The following is a 27,557-nucleotide window of genomic DNA, read 5'->3' on the forward strand; positions in this document are numbered from 1 at the left end:
GTATTTATCCAAAGAACTTGAAAACACCAATTTGTAAAGGTACATGCACCCCTGTGTTCATTGCAGCGTTATTCACAATAGCCAAGCCTTGGAAGCAATCTAAGTGCCCATCAAGGGACGAATGGATAAAGAAGCTGTGGTATATATACACAATGGAATACTACTCAGCCATAAGAAACGATGAAATCCAGCCATTTGTGACAACATGGATGGACATTGAGGGTATAATGCAAAGTGAAATAAGTCAGAGGGAGAAGGTCAAACACCATATGATTTCCTTCATTAAGTAGTAGATAATAACAACAATAAACAAACACATAGGGACAGAGATTGGATTGGTGGTTACCAGAGGGGAAGGGGGCAGGGAGGAGGGTGAAAGGGATAATTCGGTACATGTGTGTGGTGATGGGTTGTAATTAGTATTTTGGTGGTGAACATGATGTAATCTATGCAGAAATAGAAGTACAATGATGTACACCTGAAACTTTTACAATGTTATAAACTAATGTTACTGCAATAAACAAAAAATTAAAAAAAATAAAATAAAACAAAATAAAATAAAATGTATATGGAAGAGTAAAGGTCCAAGACTAACCAGGAATTTCCTGGAGAAGAATATGGTGTAGGGACTTGCTCTACCAGATACCAAGAGTTACGATAAAGCTTAGCAATTAAGACATCGTATTACCGGGCCAGGGGCAGAAAAATTGGTAGAGAGCCCAAAATCAGATCTACACATACATGAAAACTTATGGTATGATAGATGTGGCACTTCAAATCTTTGGGTTAAGGAGAACATTTCAATAAATGATACTGGAATATTTGAATATCTATATGGGGAAAATTGAAATTTTATCACTATCTCACACTCAGAAAAATCAACTCAAAATACAGTAAGGTCTTAAATGGAAAAAGAAAACTTTTAAACCTTTAGAAAAAAATATAAGAGAATATCTTTATGACCTTGGCTAAGGAAGGGCTTCTTAAACAAGATTTTTTTTTTAATGTCATGACATAAACAGATATATTTGACTACATTAAAATTAAGAATCTCTATTCATCAAAAGACACCATAAAGAAAATTAAAAGACCAGCCACAAATTTCAAGAAAATATGTGGCACACGTATAACTCACCAAGGATTAATATACAGAATTAATCTTTTTAAATGACTAAAATTGATAAGAACAAGAGGAAAAAAACAAGCAAAAAAATGTGTACAGGAAATTGATAGAACAGGAAATATGGGTGGCTAACAAACACCTAAAATGATTTACTCAAACAGAGAAATGTGAATTAAGACCACAATGAGACATCAGATTTTTATCCACCAAATTGAGAAAAATAGTGTGACAACACTAATTATTGTAGAAGATGCAGATCAATAGGAACACTCATACACTGCAAGTGGGAGACTAAATTGGTACAACCCAATGGAACAATGTGTCATTTTCTTGAAAATTAAACATTCTCCGTACCAGCAATCCCACTCCCAGGAGTCTATCCTGGGAAACTACTCCCTGTGTTAACAGAAGACATGAAAAAGAATATTTATAGCAGCTCTACTCTTAAGAGGAAAAAATAAATAAAAGGAAATAACCCAAATGTTAATTAACAGAAAAATCAACAAATAAATGGTATAATTTAGTTTTGTAAAAAAATAAGCAGTTATTCTAGCACAATATAAAATTTCCATTAATAGGCTTATTGAACATTACTGAAGACTTTTCACCTTTCTTCTCTTGGCCTTCATTTGGGCTTTTGCTAATAGTGTATACACGGTGATCTCGGGCTTGTTCAAAGTGATCCCATCCAGGACCTGGATGGCCTTGTCATGGTTCTCACAGAATGAATAAATGAGTGCTTGCTGTATGGGACTCAACTTAAGGAGACCTACAAGGAAAGGAAAGTTTAGCAATACCTTTGCCAAGGATCTAGAATATAGAATAGAATTATTTTAAGGAAGTCAAGCAATTCAATAATCTACCTTTATAATATGAATTAACAAATCAATATGATACTAAAATCTATTTGCTACCAACAAATAAAAAGACCTCCCAATTACAAACAAAAAAGGTAGAAGTGTGAGCCACCCCTGACGGCCTAGTTATTAAAGTTCAGCGCTCTCACTGCTTCAGCAGCCCGAGTTGGTTTCCCAGTCACGAAACCACACCACCTGTCTGTCAGTTGCCATGCTGTGGCAGTGGCTCACATAGAAAAACTAGAAGGACTTACAACTAGAATATACATCTATGTACTGGGGCTTTCTGGAGGGAGAAAAAGAAAGAAAGAGAAAAATTGGCAACAGATGTTACCTTAGGGTGAACCTTTCCCTGCAAAACAAAATGTAGCAGTGTCAGCCTAGTGTTTCTTATAATAATCCCCCTCACAAAATTCCCTGTGTTATGGAGCATTTTACTAATTGATTACGTACATGTGAGGCTGAAGTTTTAAAGTTTCGCAATCTAGCTTTGACTTTCAAGTGACCCCTTCGTGCTATCTGTACATAGCTATCACAAATAGTATCAAAATTTTAAAGAGATATTTCTTTTTAAATTGACAATTATAATTTTTCATTAATTATATTTACCTTTGTTCATTTCTGCAATTTGATAAATAGTGAACTTTGCAAGATCGTAGCATTTCATCATAAGAAGATATTGGCCTCTGGAAGAAATAATACCTTTTCAACTCTAAATAGTTAAAAACAATTTTTTTAAAATAAAGTTTCCTATAACAAGTTACTTAAAATTTTACAATTACAATACATTCATTCATACTTACATATGCATGATAAAAACTATGTGAAAATTATACACATTTTACATAGTCTAAATAGCATGGAGATGTGGTGAGAAAACAATTTAGGAAATGTGAGGCTGAAAGGAAACTACTAAAATCTTTTCGCAATTATCTGTATTTAAAATGCTTTACTCTGTTACTGAGAAATTTTTAAAAGATAGACATACTCCAAGGGACATAAAAGGGGGAAAGTATTTACACAAATTGCTAAAATATGGTTCAAGAGTTAAAAGACAAAGCAAGCCCTTATCAGACAGCATTGTTCCAGTCCATTTGCCCATGTCTATGAGTCCATGTCCCACGTTAGAGATCATAACATATTTTTGGTAGGGATAACTTATAACCTGCAATGGGTCCCTTTATAGCAAGCTCTACTGCATTTGAAATACAATTCAATGTGCTGGGGGTTTTTTCCACCAAATCAGCTGAGGTTTACATTTGGTACCTCTGTGGACACAAACAAATGTCCAAAACATGTTACCTAACTTACATGAGCTAACTTACATGATTACTATATAACCAGTAATCTAAAAAGGTCTCTAAGAACTTAAATGCAAGGATAGAGCAAAGGGAAAGCTCTGGTTATCTTATATCATAAATTATCTTATATATACATGATGAGCTGAGGCCTTCTGGGGAAGTTGGAATTTCCTCCGAGCATACTTAGGAACTAATGCACCTATTATATATATATATATATCAATATATTATATATATATATATATATCTTATATATAAATTAACAAAAACAATCACTACGTCTGACTTGATGGTTGGGAGATGGCCATTGCTGGGAGAGTAAATGTAAAATGAGGAGGCTGGAAGGATCAAGAGAGAACTAAAGATCTCAACAGCCACCTCAGAGGCTCAGTTACCCAAGAAGAATTCTGTTTCTAAAACACATACCTGATTATATACAATTGGATTCCATCTGGCTGAAGGTGGATTGCGCGAGACAACTCTCTTACTGCCTTTTTCAGTTTATGCAACTGCCGAGTGATAAGCAGAAACTTAAGTCAGAGTAATATTGCTTGCGCCCTTTCTGATGTTTATCCCCTCCCCCCTTCAATACAGAAACTTTGCAGGAACATCTCCTAATACACATGTTTTTCTTAAGAATCATCAAAGCAAACAGAATAAAGAAAATTAGAAAAAAATGTTTTGATGCAAAGTCAGTTTTTTAAAACCATTTATCTTTAATTTTGAAGAATGATTATATATACAATGAATTATATATATTACATATATATAATTTTACATAAATGTGATTACATCATACATTCCATTTTGCTTTCCTTTTTTGTTTAGTTTTTCAGTTTCTCTCTATCAACTAAAACAAGTTTTTCACCAGACTTTATCCATGTTAATAAACTAGCAAAGGAGGGTAAAATGAAAAGTAAAAGTCAATTCCACTTAAAAATAAGGGAGGTAAAACAGGCTTGCACTTAAATTATTAAGTAAATGAATGAATAAAACAAATACAAGAATGATGAAAAAAGACATCTGTTCAAAATCAACATACAATGAAAAGTAAACCTTGATTCTTTCCTTAATACTGGTCTCAGAAGCATAATCTGGATTTGTACAAATCTGGGGACAAAAATCTACTATCATTGGGGATATTACAAAAGGAGGACTACACAGATCCCAGCAAAATGAACCCGGGACAACCAAGCACTCCTCTTATTATGCTGACATGGCGATGCAAAGAGGAGAAGGCACAAAACTAATTTGTGCCAGGAAGTAGGCAGTGTCTGTTGAAATGGTACAAACTGTTTAGAGAAAATAGTGGAGGGAGTCAAAAGAGGGAAACCAAAATGGGGGAGTTTGATATGTGTTTAAGTAAGTTTAAGAATTTCTCTGGAACTTCAGGCCTGTTGCTTCTCAAGCTGAACCTGCTGGGGTTGGTGTAATTAACAAACCATCTAGTCACATGTCTCCATGGCTCCACCTGTTACAACCATATAGATCTATGCACTGAGGAAACCCCTGCTGGAAAAGAAGGAGGCTCACCCTGATCTTTACCAGGTGTCCCGTGGTTGGACTTCTCCAGGTGGCCTTAGATTGGGCTCAGTCTGGAGGCTGAACCCACACAGTAGGCATATTATTATTCTATATATATACAAAGAGTTTGATTGGTAATTGTCTTATTTACATGGGATCATATTATACATACTTTACACTTTACTGAATCTTGCTTTTCTTACTCAGCAGTATCTAATGGAAATCCCTCAAACTCAGCTAGACTAGTTTCAATTATTCTTTTTATTGACTACATAATATTCTATGGTGTGACTGTAACACAATTTATTCATCCATTACTGTGTAGATATTTTTGCCTCTCAGAACAATCAGTCTTTGAATATATGTCCTTACACCCTGATATTATGGTGGTGCTTTGGTTCCTAAGTATGCTAAGAGGAAATTCCAACTTCCCCAGAAGGCCTCAGCTCCATCAACAAGGAGTTAAGCAAAAGGACCACACACCCTTCCCATCCCTTCCCCAACAGCACTCAGGAGCAAATTTTCACTGGGGACAATACTACAACTTCCCTGGATCTTCTACCTCCATCATCGTGGGACTCTAGTCACACTGGGTCCTGAGAGGTAGACAATGGAGAACTGAGCCTCCAGCCAACTCTCAGTGGACACACAGTGTGAGCAAGAAATAAACCTCTGTTATTTTAAGACAGTGATTTTGAAGTCTTGTCTGCTGTTGTTGTTGTTCCACAGCATGACCTAGCCTACGCTGACTGAAACTAACGTGACTAGCGGACTGCAGGCGGAGAGGGCAGGAAGGTAGTGAGGAGCCAGCTCACACGGGCTCTAGCAGACTTTTGGATTTTGCAGGATTTGGCTTTTGTTCTGAGTGCAAAGGGAAGCTATTGAAGGGTTTTGGACAGAGAAGTGAAATAATCTGACACGTTTTAACAAGATCACTCAGGCTGCTGTGTTGAAAATCCATCAGAAAGGAGTAAAGAACAGAAGCAGGAAGCCCAGGAGGCTGTGGCAACACTCCTGGCGAGAAATGGCAGTGCCATGGAGGGCCGGGTAGCGGTGCAGTGGAGGAAAGGGATATCTACTTTGAAACGCAGAGACAACAGTTAACAGCGTTTATCTCTGGGAAGTCAGATTTGGTTGGAGTCAGGGAGAACTTTTACTATTTATTGTATTGTTTGAATTTGTTACACTAAGGATACATTATATGTTTTTATTTAAATAACTTGTAAAATTTAAACAAAATTTAAAGGAAAGTACGAGTGAGTAGGATCCCGTTCTACGCAAGGATCCCATTCTACGAACCCACCTACTCACTCATACACACACATACACACAAAACCAATAGACTCCAAAATGTTAGTAGTAGTTATCTCTAGAGAGTGAAATTATGGATGGTTTTTAATTTATTCTTATTTGCATACATATATTACCTGCAATAAATATACATTGCTCTTGTAAATAAGGCAAAAACAGCTATTATTAAAAAAAATGAAAGACAAAAATTCACACCTCATCAGTAGAGGCTTTATAAGAAAGTAATTATAGTTAACTATATCTATGTAATATTTATTGCTTATAAATTCATTAGTCTCTGTAATTAGCTGAAAAAGAATACATTAATATATTTTAAATTATATTGAACAAATATCCAAAAATAAAACTTTTTTTTTTAATTTTTTTTTTATTTTTTCTTTGTGTAGGACTTTATGGTTCACTTTTTTTTTTTTAATCTTTTTTTTTTTTTGGTGAGGAAGATCAGCCCTGAGCTAACATCCATGCTAATCCTCCTCTTTTTGCTGAGGAAGACCGGCTCTGAGCTAACATCTATTGCCAATCCTCCTCCTTTTATTCCGCAAAGCCCCAGTAGACAGTTGTACATCATAGTTGCACATCCCTCTAGCTGCTGTATGTGGGACGTGGCCTCAGCATGGCCGGAGAAGCAGTGCATCGGTGCGCGCCCGGGATCCGAACCCGGGCCGCTAATAGCAGAGCGCGCACACTTAACCGCTAAGCCACGGGGCAGGCCCAAAACTTTTTTTTTTAATTGATGTTTTAATAGTTTTTAACATTGTGACATTTTGGGTTGTACATTTTTGTTTGTCCATCACCATATGTATGATTCCCTTCACCCCTTGTGCCCACCCCCCACCCCCATTGCCCCTGGTAACCACAATACAGTTTTCTCTGTCCATGTGTTGGTTTATATTCCACATATGAGTGAAATCATACAATGTTTGTCTTTCTCTTTCTGGCTTATTTCACTTAACATAATACCCTCCAGGCCCATCCATGTTGTTGCAAATGGGACGATTTTGTGTTTTTTTATGGCTGAGTAGTATTCCATTGTATATATATATATCACATTTTCTTGATCCAATCATCAGTCAAGGGACACTCAGGTTGCTTCCACTTCTTGGCTATGGTGAATAATGCTGCAATGAACATAGGGGTGCATAAGCCTCTTTGGGTTGTTGATTTCAGGTTTGTTGGATAGATTCCCAGTAGTGGGATGGCTGGATCATAGGGCATCTCTATTTTTAATTCTTTGAGGAATCTCCATACCATTTTCCACAGAGGCTGCACCAGTTTGCATTCCCACCAGCTGTGTATGAGGGTTCCTGTTTCTCCACATCCTCTCCAACATTTATTGTTTTTTGTCTTGGTGATTATAGCCATTCTAACAGGCGTGAGGTTATATCTTAGTGTTGTTTTGATTTGCATTTCCCTGATGATTAATGATGTTGAACATCTTTTCATGTGCCTATTGGCCATCTGTATATCTTCTTTGGAGAAGGGTCTGTTCATTTCCTCTGCCCATTTTTTGATGGGGTTGTTTGTTTTTTTGTTGTTCAGTTGTGTGAGTTCTTTATATATTATGGAGATCAACCCCTTGTCAGATGTATGTTTTGCAAATATTCTCTCCCAGCTGGTGGGTTGTCTGTTCATCTTGATTCTGGTTTTGTTTGTCTTATAGAAGCTCTTTAATCTGATAAAGTCCCACTTGTTTATTTTTTCTTTAGTTTCCCTAGTCTGGGTAGGTATGGCATCTGAAAAGATTCCTTTATGACCAATGTCAAATAGTGTGTTGCCTACATTTTCTTCTATGAGTTTTATAGTTTCAGGTCTCACCTTCAAGTCTTTGATCCATTTTGAGTTAATTTTTGTGAATGGTGATAGCAGATGGTCCACTTTCATTCTTTTGCATGTGGCTGTCCAGTTTTCCCAACACCATTTATTGAAGAGACTTTCTTTTCTCCATTGTATGTTCTTACCTCCTTTGTCGAAAATTAGCTGTCCATATACGTGTGGTTTTATCTCTGGGCTTTCAATTCTGTTCCATTGATCTGTGTGTCTGTTTTTGTACCAGTACCATGCTGTTTTGATTACTATTGCTTTGTGGTATGTTGTGAAGTCAGGGATTGTGATGCCTCCTGCTTTGTTCTTTTTTCTTAGGATTGCTTTAGCTATTCGGGGTCTTTTGTTGCCCTATATAAATTTTAGTATTCTTTTTTCTATTTCCGTGAAGAATGTCATTGGGCTTCTGATTGGGATTGCAGTGAATCTGTAGATTGCTTTAGATAATATAGATATTTTAACTATGTTTATTCTTCCAATCCACGTGCATGGGATATCTTTCCATTTCTTTATGTCATCATCAATTTCTTTCAATAATGTCTTGTAGTTTTCATTGTATAGGTCATTCACCTCCTTGGTAAGATTTATTCCTAGGTATTTTATTCTTTTTGATGCAATTGTAAATGGTATTATCTTTTTGAGCTCTCTTTCTGTTAGTTCATTATTAACATACAGAAATGCAACTGATTTTTGTAGATTGATTTTGTACCCTGCAACTTTGCTATAGTTGTTGATTATTTCTAATGGTTCAAAAAAATAAAACTTTTTATAAAATCAAATCTTAAGTACCTTATAATAGGTTTCTGCTCGACAAATATAGCTTTGAATATATAAAGGATCAAGTTTAATAGCCTCAGAAAAATGCCAAATGGCTTCAATGTAGTTATCCAACTGTAGCAGATGTATGAGGCCAATATTTATATAAGCCAAAATAACAGTTCTAAAAAAATGAGAAAGCAAAATCTTGTTAGACATTTTAATTATTCCAAATGTTCTCCAATTATGAATGAACCTAATGAAATACGTACATCAATATATATCAGGGGTTTTTTTTAATGTTTTACTAAGGCAAAGTAAACTAGTTAACTCTCTACTAAAAATGATAAACACCTTTATCAAATCCTTAGTAGGGAATCAACATTTGTAGTCTGTGCTAGGATCAGAATTCCTGAAGTTTCCTCGACTCCTAGCAATACTTTACCCTTCCTTGACCTAATCTTGACTTATCTTGAATTACAAACTTAGTTTTCCTCAATTCAAAAGTTTTTACCTCAGGCTATGTTATATTCTCCATGAGTAACAGAAACAGTAATGTTCTTGAGGCTTGGGGTTAAAAATCCTCTCCACTTAGGTATTAACCCAGCCTCTTTTCTATATCAAATAAATGTTGTTTTTCTCTCTTAAAATCAAACAACTTTAAATACAGAAATGTCCTTAGAAATTACCTTGTTTGATGCCTCTATTTCAAAATACACATCCTACAGCTCAACATCATAGAAGCCGTGACCTTTTGCCTAAAAGACACCAAAGTTCCCACTGCCCACTTTTTGGTTTTTTGTAACTGGAACTCTTTTCTTTACCTTCCTGACCCAAAAATATCCAAAAGAAAACCATTGTGGTCATTATGGAGCCATGCTCCATGACTTCCCTGAGTCAAACTCAGTTTACCTTAGATAAGCTAAGTAAACAGTAGGCTGGTTGGCATGGAATTGGCATGATTTGTTACTCTTTCTGCCACATTCCATTTTAATGAATGCTCCATTGGAAAGAAGAGGAATTATTTAATTAAATTCTGTGTTTTGCAGCTTAGCTTTCTGACTAGTATGTGTAACTTTCAGTCTGTGTTTCTTCCTGAATCTGTGTTCTAAATGTTATTGGTTTTTTTCTTTCACTTTACTAAGCAAAATGAAGTCAGAAAATCTAAATAGAGGGTTTCCTCCTATTGAGTCATATGGTCTGCATAGCAATGATATAGCAAGCAGAATGTTTTGCCATTATTTTAAAACTTGATTACAGCTTTCCATGAAGCTAACTTCAAAAAGGTCTAACCTGGGCATCCCCAAGCTGTTCTTAGTAACTTGTGGATTTTGTTATTCATGGATTTAACTCCTCTCAAACCAGTTCAATCTCTAAAATTTGCAAAAGCATCTGAGGCAAACAGACGTTGAGAACAGGTCTTATTTTAGAAGTAATCTAATCTCTAGAATTAGTGTTCTAATTCTAGGATGACTTTATAATTGTCTCATTTTTACAAGGTTATTAATGATGAGAGGGAAAAGCTTTTCCCTTTATTCTGTTTTTTTCTTAATTTTATACGAAAGTGAAATCAGTAAGAATGAAAAGGAAAACGCACCTGTCTAGAGAAATAACAGTTTCGAAGTCACAAATTGCCAGCAACCAAAGTTTTAGATCTGCATAGAGTATGCCCCGATGTAGAAAACAGCTGAGATTCTCATCTCCATCATTTATGAGAGCTTAAAAATAAAAGTATATCTCTTATTCAGGTTCTGAACAAATGTATCTGAGTTATGTTTTAGTCTATACCTTTCCTACTGCTATTCTTATTTTTTTAACATTACATAGAATAAAACATATCTGCAATGAGTGCTTCTACTCATTGTAGAAGCATTCTACTTCTTATTTGGAGAATGAAAAATAGTATTCACATAAAAATGTATTTGTTTATAAGTAACAATGTGGCTATCATGGTTCACAAACTCATTACAGCTGGAAGAAATCCCGGTGGTAATATAGGATAGTCCACTCACTCTACAGATGAAGAGATTAAGGTTCAAAACCGCTGGGTACACTGACCATGGTCGTGCTGCAAGTCAATGGCAAAGATGGGCCTAGAATCTAACTTCTGACTCACTCCAGTGGATTGCAGTCAGAAGGGTGCCCTTGCCCCTGACGGCCTGTTATTCTCAGGAAGACAGGATGGCATTGCTACTGGCCGAAGAACAGGCTCTGGTACAAGTCCAGATGGGCAGACAGCAGAGGTCAGGTTTACACACACAAACCAGGTCAGCCAGCTCAAAGAGGCTACTCCAAGACAAGCGGATGGTGGAGTTAAGGCAGGTACCTTGACTACGCATGCCCTGACTAACAGAAGATGCAGCAGAAAGAAGCCCCTCTCAGAACTCCAGGTGTGTGGCTTTCATCAGTAACCAGTCTAGAGTCAGCTCATGTCTCCTCACTTACTGATTCCCCCTTCACTTTCAAGAACATGCTAGTGAATTAGATGGGTGTTCCACAACATTTGATCCATGTCTTCTAAGCCTCTGAAGCCCATTCTGGCTAAAAAGGGAAAGTTTTGCCAAAAATGTGCATAATGCTCACAGTCTGGGACACAAATATTCACAGCACTAGATTTTCGGAAGTACATCTAAAGTAAGCAATGATCACACAGATTAAGTAAATAATCACTTGAAGGCAATCTGACTCCTCAGTTCATAGTATGATTGGCTAGCAAGGAGAAAGTCAGCTGCAGTTTTGATGGTTGCCCTAGAAAAATGGAAAAATTCTTCTTAAGGAAAAAAATATTAGAATTATTTAACCTCTCTGTGCCTCAGTTTTCTCATCAGTAAAATGGGGATGAAACTAGTACCTACCTCATACCATTATTCTGAATATTAATTGATACACTCCATATATAGCATTTAGAATAGTACTTGGCAAGTAGTAAAATGCCCAACAAATGTTAGGTATTAATCCTAGCTTAGAAAAATATCTTGAAGGTCCTTTTTGATTGTGGAAGATAAAACTCCTTAGGCTAGTCTATAGGACAGGATTCAGGCCAAAATCAAGCTGGTCTACTCTTAATAATTAAATAACCAGGATTTTGTATTATTGTGATAGCCGAGAAAAGAGGGGGTGAGAGGCCCAAAACTTGGAGAAGAGGAGAATATGAGAAAGAGGTCCTTAAAGAGGACCAGGGAGAAAGGGGTTCGGCCAGACGGCAGATGGACAGGGCTGACAGTGCTAGATAAATAGGGTGTTTGACTTCCAATTTTAAATCATCTGTGCTAACTTTATCCTTTGAACCGTAAAACTTTCAATAACAGACAGCAGCCACAAGAAGTGAGTGGGTGAGCAAAAGTGAAGAATCAATCAGAGAGCAGAAATGAGATGCAAAGAAATGAGATGCAAAGATTACAAGAGAATTCAACAGGAATCCTTAGTTTTCTCTTCCAAGAATCCTTGGAAATAGAAGGGAGGGCACTAGACTCCTCTCAGCACATAGAATGGGATTTAGGTTATTTTATTTAAAAATTCATGGGAAGGGTGACTTCAGAAGGCAAGTGGACATAGAGACATCAAGTAACAATCTTCTGGGATTGCCTTCCCTGAGGAGTAATGTATTCTCTTTGGAAGAGTGTTAGTTGTCTCAGTTAGACTAGATACTGTCTCATCTAGAATGATGAAATTTTAGCACTTTGCACCCAGGTTGCAAATTACAGCCATGTTGGAGTGCTGGGCTCTGGCTGGAATTTGCTGGCCAGGATGGGCTAACTTATTACTGAGCACTTACTCTACGCCCAGAATTGCTGAGCGTATTCCTATACCAGGAATGCACCAATAGAGGGCCAGGGGGAAATGGCCGCTTTTACCTGCTGGCGTCCTCTATCTACTGAGGATTCTCAAAGCCCATTTTCAGTTTGAGGGTTAAAAAACACCGAATTTGACTAATCCATGGACTGGGCCTATGGAGTAGGACACAGCCCATGAGGATAATTTACTGTCATTTTAGCAAGCTGACTGGGAAATAGACCTGGATTTCCAGAAATATCCTCAGAACTCAATATATGAAAAGAGATTTCTTTGATATGATATTCTTCCTTTGCCACAGTTACACACACACGTAAATACACACACTCACACACAATAAAAGGCATATGAGTAACACTTAGCTAAACCATTGTAGCTTGTAAGTATATATGAACATACATACTACATAAATAGATATTAATATATAAGAAAATATACATCATTACGTAATAATATACATATCACAATAGTCATCCCACATTAATGTCCCACTCCAAGGAAGTGAGCTGCTGAAGCTCAGATCAAACTCCCATCTACATGCAGTTGAAGACAAAGTACCTGAAACGCTGTAGTCCTGGAGCGCTCTGCAAGGGTTGCTCTTTCTAAATAAGCAGGCTCTATAATACAAGGCCAACCAGTTATTGGGATCTAAGTGAATTGCAATGGAAAGATCTTGAGTTGCTTGCTTATATAAGTGCTGTTTAAAATATGCTCTCCCTCGGCGTGTCCTAGTGAAAGAAAAAAAATGATTTTAATAGGTATTGCGAAATACACATTTTCTTTTTTTGGTATATGTATACGACTAATTTTACACTTGAATAACAATTCATGATCATTTCTCTTTGCTTCCCAAGTGTTTAGTCATGATGTTGACAGCGAAAGTAATATAAACCTTTCATAAATAATCAATTATACTTTTTGTATATATAATTATATGCTATATATTCATTACACGCTTACTAATTTTATTATATTTCTTACATTTATCAGAGAGATGGGTCAATAAAATAAAGATGAGATTTATTTATTTTTATTATTTATTGAGTACCCAAAATGTTAGGCTCTAATTTATACAAGATTGTTCTCTGGAAAAAACAAATAATCCATTTTGAAGGAAATGGGCCTCAGTGAGTAGAGCTGTTATGGAATTTTTCTCTGGCACTGAAGATACACCCAAATAAATGGGAGGCTGCTCTATTATGGATGAAATTATTGCATCAGTTGTGTGAATTGGATTCTGTCTCCATTAACTTCTGACTTTGATTTTGAAATTATCATTGACCTATATCAATTCCAGAAAATCTCATTTTCGATCATTTAATAATGTAAAGCAAATTAGTTTTTAGAAATAAAATAAGGAAGACAATTAAGGAAAAATAGGAAGAATAAGCTAGTAGGTTGCTTGCTCTGAAGAAGTTAAAATAAATCCAGGAGGAGGATAAATAGATGTCCAAGGAAGTTAGATTACGAAAGCCATGGTAATCTGAAGAAAAGCATGCAGCCAGTATGTTAGCAGATTGGTAAGAGAGTCTTTCAAATGCACTAGGCATCCTGAGACTCAGGCTATTTTATCCTGGAACAAAGTAATTTTTACCCTATCTTTAAGAAATATCTTATGTATTTTCTATTGAATATAGGAATTTTAAATTTATTTTTATTTCTGATTGCTAAAGAATATTACTAACTATTTTTCAGCATATATATGATTCTGAACTTAAAATCTTACAGAATAAACCTTTAGTAATATTTTTGTAGGATGCCATTAAGTCATGCCAATTCTTCAAACACACTGACTTTTGCATCTGTTCCTTCTTTCATTTCTACTGCCTCGATACTTCAGACCCTCATCAACTCACACCTGGGTTACTATTTTACCCACTTCCTAGCTCTAGAGTGATCAGATTCGATCATCAGACAATAAAGATCTCTTTTCTCAAAAACTCTCAACAGCCTCCTATTGACAATGGGATAAGGTCAAATTCTTTAAAATGGCCTATAAGGCCGTCCATAAGGTAGCACTATCTTACAATAGCTTGAATTGACCTTTTGTTCCTCTCCAATTAATTTGATGCCTTCCTACCTAAAGGTAGTACCCCTTTAACTCAAGAAGAAGTAGACAACCAGAATAGACCAGTAACTAGGAAAGAATTTTGATAGAGTTTCAAAAAAGTTTGCCCTCCCTTCAAAAGGCTCTAAGCTGGGATAATTTTAGAAGTGAGTTATTTTAAACTTTCAAAGAACCAAAATTATCCAATCCTAAAGGACTTGTTTCTAAGAAAAGAAATAAGTGGAACGCTTAATTTATCTTGAGAAAGTAGCCAAATCCTAAAATCAAAATCAGACTACAAAACTAGTGATTAATCTTACTAAGAATATAGATAAAAATTCTTAAATAAGTAAAGACAAAGAGAATTCAGTATAGTTTAATAATATTCCATCTAAAAATACATGATGGCCAAGAGGCATTTACCCTTCAAAATTAGAAAGCCTAGTAATATGAGCATCTTATAAGCAGATCACAAGAAAAAAAAATTAAATAAGAATGAAAGGATACTCTCTTGAAATAATTAAAAAATAAATGGCTCCAAGATTACAACTATGATACTTTTTGGTAAAAACCAAAGGCATTTTCACTAAATTCAAAAGATGACAATTCCTATTATAACTAAAATTATTGTTAAGTTAAAGTGAATACAATGATAAAATGAGTTGGGAGAGTAGGGCAGACCAAAAATGGTAGAACAGAGAACTCTAAAACTCCATCCTTCCACAAAGAGAAATGAATAAGCTGGCAAAAACTGTCAAAATCAACTTTTTTGGAACTCGGAGATCTAATTAAAAACTTACAACAACCAAGGGAATGCTTAACAAAGGTGGAAAAACTGATGAATTTTGGTAAGAGAGCTCTATAGTGTTCTAACTTACCCTATTACCCTCCCCCACTTCCCAGCTCCATGGTGGCCTTGAGGATGGCAACCTGCATTTCTGGTGAAGGTTGCTAGTACAAGAGGGAGCAATACAAATCTTATTTTCAAAGAATTATGGCTGTGTGTTTTGACCTGTCTGGTGGATCACTGAAAGACTGGCTCAAAGGATTTCCCTTTGTTTTGTCTGCCTCTGAGCTTCCTGAATGGTATCTATCAAAAGCATTTAAAGGTAAATGTATTAACTGCTGCCACCTGGGGCACAGGATGACAGCTGAGACAAACAATAGACAGACCAAAAAGCCTGGGAAGGAAGAAGCTAAAGAAGGAGATACCTGGGGGAATGAGGGTTTTGAAAAGTTTCCACGTATTCCGGGAAATCTAGAAGGCCATATGCAAGCCCAAGGCTGGAAGCATGCACAGAAAAGACCTAAGAAGAACCTAAGCTCTCACTTGAATCTGGTTGATTCAGGCTCCATGCAAGCAGGAAGTGAAAGCTAAGACATTGAAGTTGTAACTGTTGGGTAAGCACTGAAGGAGCACCCCAACACAGAGTCAATCTGCAAAGATTGAGAGAAGTTTTTCTTGTTGTTGTTTGGCTACAGGAGTTTAAGGAAATCTCAGTCAAATCACTAACCAACAACTGAGTTAACAGAACAAAGACTTCAGTGGCCACACGTGATATAGAATATTGACGTTACAAAATCAGTTCAGAAAAGTCACTAAACAAACAATATGAATGACAAAAAGCAGTGACAACAAACCCTGGGAGGGGAGAGAGTGAATCTAATATCCCAAGCTGCCACATTATAATAGTCAAAGTGTCTACTTTTCAATAAAAAATTACAAGTAATGCAAAGGACCAAGAAAATATGGCCCATTCACAGGACAAAAAGAAATTAATAGAAACTGTCCCTGAGGAAGCCCAGACATTGGACTTACTAGACAAAGACTTTAAATCAACTGTCTTAAATATGCTCAAAGAGCTAAAGACAACCATAGACAAAGAACTAAAGGAAACTAAGAGAATGATGTCTCAACACATAGAGAATATCAATAAGATACTGATAGATAGAAATTGATTGATAGATGGATAGATAAATTATAAAAAAGGAACCAAATAGAAATTCTGGAGTCAAAAAGTACAAAAACTGAAATGAAAAATTAACTATAGGGTTTTAACAACAGATTTGAGTAGGCAAAAAAAGACTCGGTAGACTTGAAGTTAGGTCAATTCAGATTATCCAGTCTGAGAAGCAGAAAGAAAAAATAAATAAATAAACCTGGGAGACCTATGGAACACCATTAAACATACCAACATATGCATTTGTTGTAAGTTGCAGAAGGAAAGGAGATAGTAAAAGGGGGAGAAATAACATTTTAGAAAGTAATGGCTGAAAGATTCCTAAACTTAACGAAAGAAATGAATCTCTACATCCAAGAAGCTCGGAGACGCCATGTAGGATAAACTCCAAGAGATCCACACAGAGACACCTTATAATCAACCTGTCAAAAGACAAAAAGAGAATCCTGAAAGCAGCAAAAGAGAAGCAACTCATCATGTACATGTGATCCTCAATAAGATTAACAGCTGATTTCTCATCAGAAATTATAGAGGCCAGAAGACAGTGGGATGGCATATTTAAAGTGCTGAAAGAAAAAATTATCAACCAAGAATTCTATATCTGGCAAACTATCCCTCGAAACTGAAGAAGAATTTAAAACATTCCCAAATAAACAAAAACTGAGGGTGTTTGTTGCTAGTAGACCTGCATTACAAAAAATGCTAAAAGAAGTCCCTAAGGCTGAAATGAAAGACACCAGACAGTAACTTGAAACCATAAGAAGAAATAAAGAACACCAGTAAATGTAACAAAAGGTAAATACAAAAGCCAGTATTATAGTATTTTTTGTTTTTAACTCCTCTTTCTTTCCTATGTTACTTAAAAAACAAATGCATATAGCAATGATTACAAATCTCTGTTAATGGATATATAATGTATAAAGATGTAATTCGTGACAATAACAACATGAAGCTGGGAGGTGGAGCTACATATAGAACAGCAAAGTTTTAGTATACTATTGAAACTAAATTGCTATTAAAGTCTAATTAGATTGTTATAAATTATCATTTTAATTGTAATCTCAGGGCAAACACTAAGAAAATAACAATAATATACAATAAAAGAAATGAAAAGGGACTCAAAATGGTACACTAGAAAAAAATTAATTAAACACAAAAGAAGGCAGTAATGATGGAATTGAGGAACAAAAAATATATAATACATATAGAAAGCATATAGCAAAATGGCAGAGTTAGTATTTCCTTACCAGTAATTACACTAAATGTAAATGTATTAAACTTTCCAATTAAAAGGCAGATATTACCAGAATGGATTTTTTGAATAACATAATCAGCTATATGCTGTGTACAGGAGACACAATTTAGATGCAAAGACACAAATAGGTTGAAAGTGAATGGAAGGAAAAAGATATTCCATATGAATAGTAACCAAAAGAGAGCTGGAGAGGCATTACCCTGATATCAAAGCCAGACAAAGACATCACAAGAAAAGAAACCCACAGACCAATATCTCTTATGAATATAGATACAAAATTCTTAACAAAATACTGGCAAACTGAATGCAACAGCATATTAAAAGGATTATATACTATGAACAAGTGAAATTTATCCTATTAATATAAAGGTGATTCAACACACGTAAATAAATCAATTTAATACACTACATAAAGAGAATGATGGGGGAAAAAACCACATGATCATCTCAATTGATGCAGAAAAAGTACCTCACAAAATCCAACACCTTTTCATGATAAAAACACTCAATAAACTAGGAATAGAAGGGAACATTCTCAACATGATAAAGGACATTTGTGGAAAACCCACAGTTAACATACTCAGTGGTGAAAGACTGAAAGATTTCTCCCTAAGATCAGGAATGAGATGAAGATATCCACTTTCCCCACTTTTATTCAACATTGTACTGGAAGCTTTAGAAAGAGTAATTAAACAAGAAAATAAGCAAGAAAAATAAATAAACAAAAGGCATCCAAATTAGAAGGTAAGAAGTGAAACTATCTCCACTTATAGATCACATAATCTTACATATAAAAATCCTAAAGAATCCACAGATAAACTATTAAAGTTAATAAATGAATTCAATAGAATTGCAAGATACAAAATCAACATATAAAAATCAGTTGTAATTAAAGGAAACTAAGAAAACAGTTCCATTTACAATAGCATCAAAAAAAATTAAATATTTAGGAATAAATTTAACAAAGGAGGTATAGGACTTGTACACTGAAAACTATAAAACATTGCTGAAAGAATTTAAAGACGACATTAAAAAAAAGACATCTCATGTTCATGAATGAAAGACAGCATTGTTAAGATGGCAATAGTCCCCAAAGTGATTTATAGATTCAATGTAATTTCTATCAAAATCCCAACTGTCCTTTTTGAACAATGGAAAAGCTGAGACTAAAATTCATATGGAAATGCAAATATGCCAAATAGCCAAAACAATCCTGAAAAGGAACAAAGTTTAAGGACTCACATTTCCCTAGTTCAAAATTTAATACAAAGCTACTATAATCAAAACAGTGTGGTACTAGAATAAGGATAGACATATAGGTCAATGGAATACAATCAAGAGTCCAGAAATAAACCTACCCATTTATGGTCAATTGATTTTGACAAGGGTGCCAAGACCATACAATGAAAAAAGAATAATTTCTTTGACAAATGGCTCTGGGAAAAGTATGTAGAAGAATGAATTTGGACATTTACCTCACAACATATACAAAAATTAACTAAAAATGCACCAAAGTACTAAATGTAAAAGCTGAAACTATAAAACTCTTAGAAGAAAACCTAAGGGCAAATCTCCATGACCTTAGATTTGTCAATGTTTTCTTAGATATGACACCAAAAAGCACAAACAACAAAGGAAAAAATAGATACACTGGACTTTATCAAAATTTTAAACTTTTGTGCATCAAGAAAACTAAAAGACAACCCACTGAATGGAAGAAAATATTTTCAAATGATATCGCCGATAATAGTCTAGTGTTCAGAATACATAAAGAACTCTTACAACTCAACAGCAAAAGGCCAAACAACTCAATTCAAAAAATTGGACAAAGGAATTGAATAGACATTTCTCCAAAGAAGATACACAAATGGCCAATAAGCATGTGAAAAGATGCTCTACATAATTAAGTATTAGGGAAATGCATATCAAACCCACAATGAGATATCACTTGACACCCACTAGGGTGTCTATATTCAGAAAAATGGAAAATAACAAAGGTTGATGAGAATGTGGAAAATTGGAACCCTTGTGCATTCCTGGTGATAATGAAAAACTAGTGCAGCCAGCCATTTTGGAAGACAACCTGGTGGTTCCTCAAAAAGTTAAACATAGAATTACCATATGACCCACCATTCCACTGATGGGTATATACCCAAGAGAACTGAAAAGAGGTGTTCAAATAAAAACCTGTACACCCACGTTCATAGCAGCATTATTCACAATTGCCAAAAGGTGGAAACAATCCAAACATCCATCAACTAATGAATAGGTAAACATAATGTGATGTATTGATATAATGGAATATTATTCAGCCATAAAAAATGAAGTACTGATTCATGCTACAGCATGAATGAACCTTGAAAACATCATGCTGAGTGAAAGAAGTCAGACACAAAAGGTCACATATTATATGATTCCATTTATATGAAATATCCATAATAGGCAAATCCAGAAAAACTGAAAACAGATTAGTATTGCCAGAAGCTGGGCACAGGGAGTTATGGGGGTGACTACTTAAATGAGTAGGAAGTTTCCTTTTGGGGAGATGAAAATATTCTGTAACCAGGTGCAAGGAAAGCATCTGACAAATCCAGCACCCACTCATGATAAAAACTTTCAGTAAACTAGGAATAGAAGGGAACTTTCTCAACTTCACAGACTATCTATAAAAAACCTAGAGCTAACACACAATGGTGAAAAATTCAAAGCTTTCCCACGAAGATCAGATACAAGACAAGGGTGTCCCCTCTCACCACTCACTTTCAACATCATACTGGAAGTCCTTGCTAATGCAAAAGGCAAGAAAAGGAAATAAAAAGTATATAGATTGGAAAGGAAGACATAAAACTGTCTTTGTTCACAGATGACATGATTATCTATGTACAAATTCCAAAAGATTCAACAAAAAACTCCCGGAACTAATAACTTATAGCAAGGCTTCAGGATACAAGGTTAATATACAAAATTCAATTGCTTTTCTATATACCAACAATGAACAAGTGGAAATTGAAATTAAAAATACAATACCATTTACATTAGCACATTATACTTAGGTATAAACCTAACAAAATATGTACAAGATTACGTACAAGATCTACATGAGGAAAACTACAAAACTCTGATGAATGAAAACAAAGAAGAACTAAATAAATGGAGAGGTATTCCACATTCATAGATAGGAAGACTCAATATTGTCAAGATGTCAGTTCTTCCCAACTTGCTCTATAGATTTGTCACCAGCCACAAACTCTGATCTATTTCTCTTGTCTTGTCTGACCTATTTCTCTTGTCTTGCTGAAAAGTGCAAGTGTTTCTTTCTCTAACGTCCTTGAGGTTGTTGGTTTCAGCTATGTTCCAGGAGGAAGATCTAAACACCAACCACCCTGAACCAGTCCAAACCCCAATCGCAAAAGTGATGCCTGAGCAGATAGGCAAAGTGTACAAGAGTAAGCTTTGCCTCATTATAATGCTAAGCTCACTGCCCCAGGAGCAGTTTGAACCTTATTAACATAACATGTGATGTATGTGAAAACATGATTTCAGACTATGCCTGCACAAGCTTATACCCACCTCTACATGTGACGACAAAACTTCCCTTTTGAATATTCATTCTCTACCCCAAATAAAGGCACCACTTTCCCTTTGCTTGGGGAGCCACAGCTGTGTGAAATTATTCCCTCTGGTCTCTTTAGTTGCTGCATGCTGCAAATAAAATTTTACTTTGTGTGACAACTACTTCTGATGAAGACTTTGATTTCAACTCACCAAGAAGCAGACCCACTCTGGTCTGGTAACAGAGTCAATGCAATCCAAATAAAAATTCAGCAAGTTATTTTATGGATACTGACAGATTGCTTCTAAAGTTCATATGGAGAGGCAAAAGACCCAGAATAACCAACACAATATTGAAGGAGAAGAACAAAGTTGGAGAACTGATGCTGCCCCACTTCAAGACTTAACTGTGAAGCTACAGTAATCAAGACACTGTGGAACTGGTGAAAGAAAAGATCTATACAAATAGATCAATGAAACAGAAGAGAGAGCCCAGAAATAAACCCACATAAATACAGTCAACTTATCTTTGATAAAGGAGCAAAAACAATACAATGGAGCAAAGATAGTCCCTTCAACAAATGGTGCTGGAACAATCAGACACTCACATGCAAAAAAAAAAAATTTAATCTAGACAGACCTTACATTCTTCACTCAAATGGATAATAGACCTAAATGAAAAATGCAAAACTATAAAACTCCTAGAAGATAACATAGGAAAAAACCTCAATGACCTTGGGCATGGTGCTGCCTTTTTAGATACAACACTAAAGACATAATCCATGAAGGAAATAATTGATAAGCTGGAATTCATTAAAATTAAAAACTTCTGCTCCATGATAGACAATATCAAGAAAATTAAAAGACAAGCCACAGACTGGGAGAAAATATTCGCAAAAAACACATATGATAAAGGACCGTTACCAAAAATGTGCAAAGAACTCTTAAAACTCAAGAATAAGAAAACAAACATCCAGATTAAAAAATAGGTCAAAGACTCTGACAGATACATCACTAAAGAAGATATACAATTGCAAATAAGTATATGCAAAGATGCTCTATATCATATGCCATCAGGGAAATGCAAATTAAAACAACAATGAGATACCACTAGACACCTATTAGAATGGCCAAAATCTGGAACTTCGACAACACCAAATGCTGACAAGGATATGGAGCAACAGGAACTCTCATACATTGCTGATGGGGATGCAAAATGGTACAGCCACTTTGGAAGACCATTTGGTGGTTTCTTATAAAACTGAACATACTCTTACCACGCCATCCAGCAATCACACTCTGGTATTTATCCAAAGGAGTTGAAAACTACATTTTTCACAAAAAAACTTGCACACAGATGTTTATAGCAGCTTTAGTCATAATTGCCGAAACCTGGAAGCAACCAAGATGTCCTTCAGTAGGTGAATGAATAAATAAACTGTAGTATAGCCAGATAATGGAATATTATTCAGTATTAAAAAGGAATGAGCTATCAAGCCATGAAAAGACATGGAGGAAACTTAAATGCATATTACTAAGTGAATGAAGCCAATGTGAGAAGGCTACATATTGTATGATTCCAATTATATGACATTCTGGAAAAGGCAAAACTATGGAAACAATAAAAAGATCCATGGTTGCTAGGGATGGTGTTGGTAGAGAGGAGAGAGGAATAGACAGAGCATAGAGGAGTTTTAGGGCAGTGAAAATACTCTGTATGATATTATAATGATGGATATATGTCATTACACATTTGTCCTAACCCATAGAATGTACAACACCAAAGTGAACCCTTAGGTAAACTATGGATTTTGAGTGATTATGATGTGTCAATGTAGGTTCATCCTTGGTAAAAAATGTGTAATTCTGGTGAGTGATGTTGATAATGGGAGAGGCTACATGTGTAGGGGCAGAGGATATATGGGAAATATTTGTACCTTCCTCTCAATTTTGTTGTAAACCTAAAACTGCTCTAAGAAATAAAGTCTAAAAAAAAGAAAGAACAAAAATATTCTGAAATGAAATACAAATTGTAAATGTACCAACAGCCACTAAATCGTACACTTTTAAATAGTGAGTGGTGAATTTTACTTCAAAACAAAAGAGTTTGGAAGTATAAATTTTAAAATTTCAGGGACAAAATTAACATTACTTGAATATAATAGGCTTGTATACATATAAAATCTATTAGTATCAACAAAAAATGTTTCGCACTTAGAAGGGAGTTACTTAAGGTGGTCAATTATTCAATATTCAAAACAACATTACTCTCCTAATTAACAGCAACAACTACTTATAAAATGTTATGAAAAACTACCTCATTCATACAAGAAAAAACAGATTTAAGAAAAACTGTGACTGGGGGCTGGCCCAGTGGCAGAGTGATTAATTTTGCATGCTGCACTTTGGCAGCCTAGGATTCGCAGGTTCAGACCCTGGGCATGGACCTACACACTACTCATCAAGCCGTGCTGTGGTGGCATCCTACATACAAAATAAAGGAAGATTGGCACAGATGTTAGCTCAGGGACAATCTTCCTCAAGGAAAAAGCAGAAGATTGGCAACAGATGTTAGCTCAGGGCCAATCTTCCTCACCAAAAAAAAAAAAAAAAAAAAACCTGCAACTGGAACTTATCCTAAAATGTACAGGATACAACTGATTATTGTAAATTTACAAATATTTGATTGAAATTTTTTTAATGTTTTAAAATACTTTTAAGAAAGTGATTCTAAAGTTCACTTGGAAGGGAAAAAATGGTAAGTAAGCCAGGAAAATATACACAAAAAAAGACTAATGAAGGGGCATTCCCTGAAATAATTAAAACGACATATTAATATAAGAATAGGAAGACACATCAATGGAACAGAAAAAAGTATCATCATATATGTATGCAATTAATATGAAAAATTAGCATGTCCAATCAATGGTGAAAGGAGTATTCAACAAATAGTATTGGATAGTTCATTCTCTATTTGGAAAAAGTTATCCCTACCTCACAATATACATCAAAACAAAGTCTATATGGATTACAGCTTGCAATTTTTTAAAACTAAACTTTAATACAATTAGATAAAGCTGTAGGCGAATTGTTAATCTGATCTCAAAATAGAGAATAAATTTCTAAACTTAAGAGCAAAGGAAGAAACTGATAGAAAAAGACTAATAAATTTGGCTGTGTACAATTTTTACATTCTTTATATTAAAAAATTAATACACAAATTTTAATGAGGCAAGTGACAAACACTGTATACATAGAAAAATGCACACAAAGTGCAAAAATTGATGATATCTAAATTGAAAAAATATATAACTAAGACTAATAAAAGAAAAATTATTCAAAAGGTCAATAAATATATTTTTATTTCAGCCTTACAGAAATGTAAACAGTGAAATATTATTTTAATCTATCAGACTAACTTAACTTATAAATGACTATAAAAATAGAATACCCAGTATTGGTAAAGGTATTGGGAAATGGACCCTGCCCTTAATGATAGTGACAGTGTAGACTGGGACAACATTTCAGATGTCAACTTGGTAATAATTATTAAGAATATTAAAAATATCCATACCTTTTAACTCAGTAATTCTAAAGCTAAGAATTTATTCTATTTCTTTATTTTTAACTTCTTCTTTATATTTTCACATTTTTTTCAAACATTCCCCATGGAAATGTGCTGTTTCTATAAGAAAAAATTAACTTCTTGTTCAAAAAGAATTAAAAAACAAAGAAATTGAATTATTAAGTTTTCCCAACTCTGAGTAGAAATTATCGATTTTACTATTGAGGCAATAGAAAATATTATAAGTGAAGATTTCTGCTACCAGTAATGAAAGAACAGGTAATTCAAACCAATCCTCCTACTGATGACAGCTATGAAAGATATGCAAAATATGAACAATACATGGTAGAAAATATGGGAGAGCTACAAGAAAGTAAAAAATTACCAGGCAAGAATATGAGAGAGGATGGAGATCAAAGGAGGTTAGCCTGGCTTTTGAAGCTGCTTTTCCAATGAGGCTATTTGCCTGTCTTGTAGGAGACAGGCGACAGGCTTGGTGATATTGACAGCTTCACAGGGTTAATGGCTGGCATTGGAGTCTAGGACTTATCAAGAGGGACAGGCCTTGCTGAACCTCCACTCCTTGTAGGTTGCAACCACAAAGAGCAACGTCTAAGGAGTAAAGATAAACTGGAACTAGACAGGGCCCTATGGAGCTGCAGCTTAGCTTTGAATCCTCTCAATCCATGAAAATGGACGAAGGAGAGATCCTGGATTTCTAGTGCCTTCAGGCTCCCGTGGAAAGTAAGCATAAATCCTCTCTAGAGGAAGATAACATCATTCTAGGCCTTTGATTTTTTCAAAAAACAATTTTTCAAATGTAATGATAAACATACAATCAAAAATAACCAGGTACACAAGGAAGAAAAAACTACATGAGTCAAATCTAGGAAAAATGAGAGAGAATACAAATGAAACTAGACCACTATCTTACACCACACACAAAAACTAACTCAAAAGGGATTGAAGACTTGAATGTAACACCTGAAACCATAAAACTCCTAGAAGAAAACACAGGCAGTACGCTCCTTGACATCAATCTTGGCAATGAATTTTTGGATCTGACTCCAAAAGCAAAGGCAACAACAGCAAAATTAAACAAGTGGGACTACATTGGACTAAAAAGCTTCTTTCTGCATAGCAAAGGAAACAATCAACAAGATGAAAAGACAGCCTACCAGATGGGAGAAAATATTTGCAAATGATATACCTGAAAAGGAGTTAATATCCAAAATATATCAAGAATTCATACAACTCAATAACAAAAAAAACAAACAATCCAATTAAAAAATGGACAAAGGATCTGAGTAGACATTTTTCCAAAGACACACAGATGGCCAACAGGCACAAGAAAAGATGCTCAACATTACTAATCATCAGGCAAATGCAGATCAAAACCACAATGAGATACCACCTCACACCTATTAGAATGGCTATTATCAAAAAGACAAGAAATAACAAGTGTTGGCAAGAATGTGGAGAAAAGGGAACTCTCACGCAGTGTTGGTGACAATGTAAACTGGTGCAGCCATTATGGAAAACAGTACACAGCTTCCTCAAAAAATGAAAAATAGAACTACCATATGATCCAGCAATTCCACTTCTGGGTATTATCTGAAGAAAACAAAAGTACTAATTCGAAAAGATATTTGCACCCCTATGTTCATTGCAGCATTATTTACAATAGCCAAGATATGGAAACAACCTAAGTGTCCATCAGTGGAGAAATGGATAAAGAAGATGTGGTACATATACAGTGGAATACTACTAAACCACAAAAAAGAATTAAATCTTGCCATTTGTGACAACATGGATGGACCTTGAGAGAATCATGCTAAGTGAAATAAGTCAGACAGAGAAAGACAAATACTATATGATTTCACTTACATCTGGAATCTTAAAAAAAAAAAGCAAATGAACAAAGAAAACAAAACAAAACCAAAATCATAGATACAGAGAACAGAATGGTGGTTGCCAGAGGGGATGAAGGTTGGGGCCTGTAGGAAACGGGTGAAGGGGGTCAAGAGATACAAACTTCCAGTCATAAAATAAATAAGTCATGAGGGTGTAAAGTACAGCATGGTGACTATAGTTGATAATATTGTAGAGCATACTTGAAAGTTGCCAATAGAGTAAATCCTAAAAGTTAATTGTATGGTGATATGTGGACAACTAGACTCACTATGAGATTCATTTCACAATGTATACAAATATCAAATCATTATATTGTACACCTGAAACCAATGTACTGCTATATGTCAATTATACCTTGATAAAAAGATGTTTTTAAATGAGAGATAATAGAAATAAACCTATAGGAGCTATATATACATTGGAGATGCCACACACATTTTTAAATAACTGTGTCTATAATGTTCAAGAAAATACAAGACAAAATTGAGAACTTTGGCCAAGAACTGGAACCTTTTAAAAAGAACAAAATGAAAAATCTACACCTGAAAAGTATGGCTGGAATTAAGAAAGCAATGGAGGAGCTAAATCACATATTGGACACAGTTGGAGAGAATTAATGAACTAGAAGAGAGGTCAGAAGAAAATATCCAAAATGAATCAGAGAGAGACCAAAAACTGGAAGATATAGAAGGGATGGTATGAGACCTAAGAACAGAGAGAAGGCCTAACATACACACAATTAGAATCACAGAAGAAAAGGAAAGAATGTGCCAGAAGC

The 27,557-nt window shown here is 35.1% G+C and overlaps 1 protein-coding gene across 2 annotated transcripts in view; it reads right to left on the reverse strand.

The window, feature by feature from the left end:
* The window catches only part of TTC6 (tetratricopeptide repeat domain 6), a 194,293-nt gene that overhangs the window by 42,956 nt on the left and 123,780 nt on the right, over positions 1-27,557 (reverse strand). Inside the window, exons 15-20 of one of the 2 annotated variants that reach the window (XM_058540688.1) lie at positions 13,044-13,213; positions 10,291-10,411; positions 8,727-8,877; positions 3,708-3,790; positions 2,590-2,666; positions 1,732-1,892 (exon numbers count right to left, since the gene is read on the reverse strand). In XM_058540688.1, coding sequence (XP_058396671.1) covers positions 1,732-1,892; positions 2,590-2,666; positions 3,708-3,790; positions 8,727-8,877; positions 10,291-10,411; positions 13,044-13,213 — 763 coding nt within the window. Of the gene's footprint in view, positions 1-1,731; positions 1,893-2,589; positions 2,667-3,707; positions 3,791-8,726; positions 8,878-10,290; positions 10,412-13,043; positions 13,214-27,557 lie in introns of those variants that run through there. The other variant, XM_058540689.1, reaches the window with a different exon arrangement.

This window comes from Diceros bicornis, chromosome 5, assembly GCF_020826845.1.
Source record: "Diceros bicornis minor isolate mBicDic1 chromosome 5, mDicBic1.mat.cur, whole genome shotgun sequence".
Taxonomy (NCBI): domain Eukaryota; kingdom Metazoa; phylum Chordata; class Mammalia; order Perissodactyla; family Rhinocerotidae; genus Diceros; species Diceros bicornis.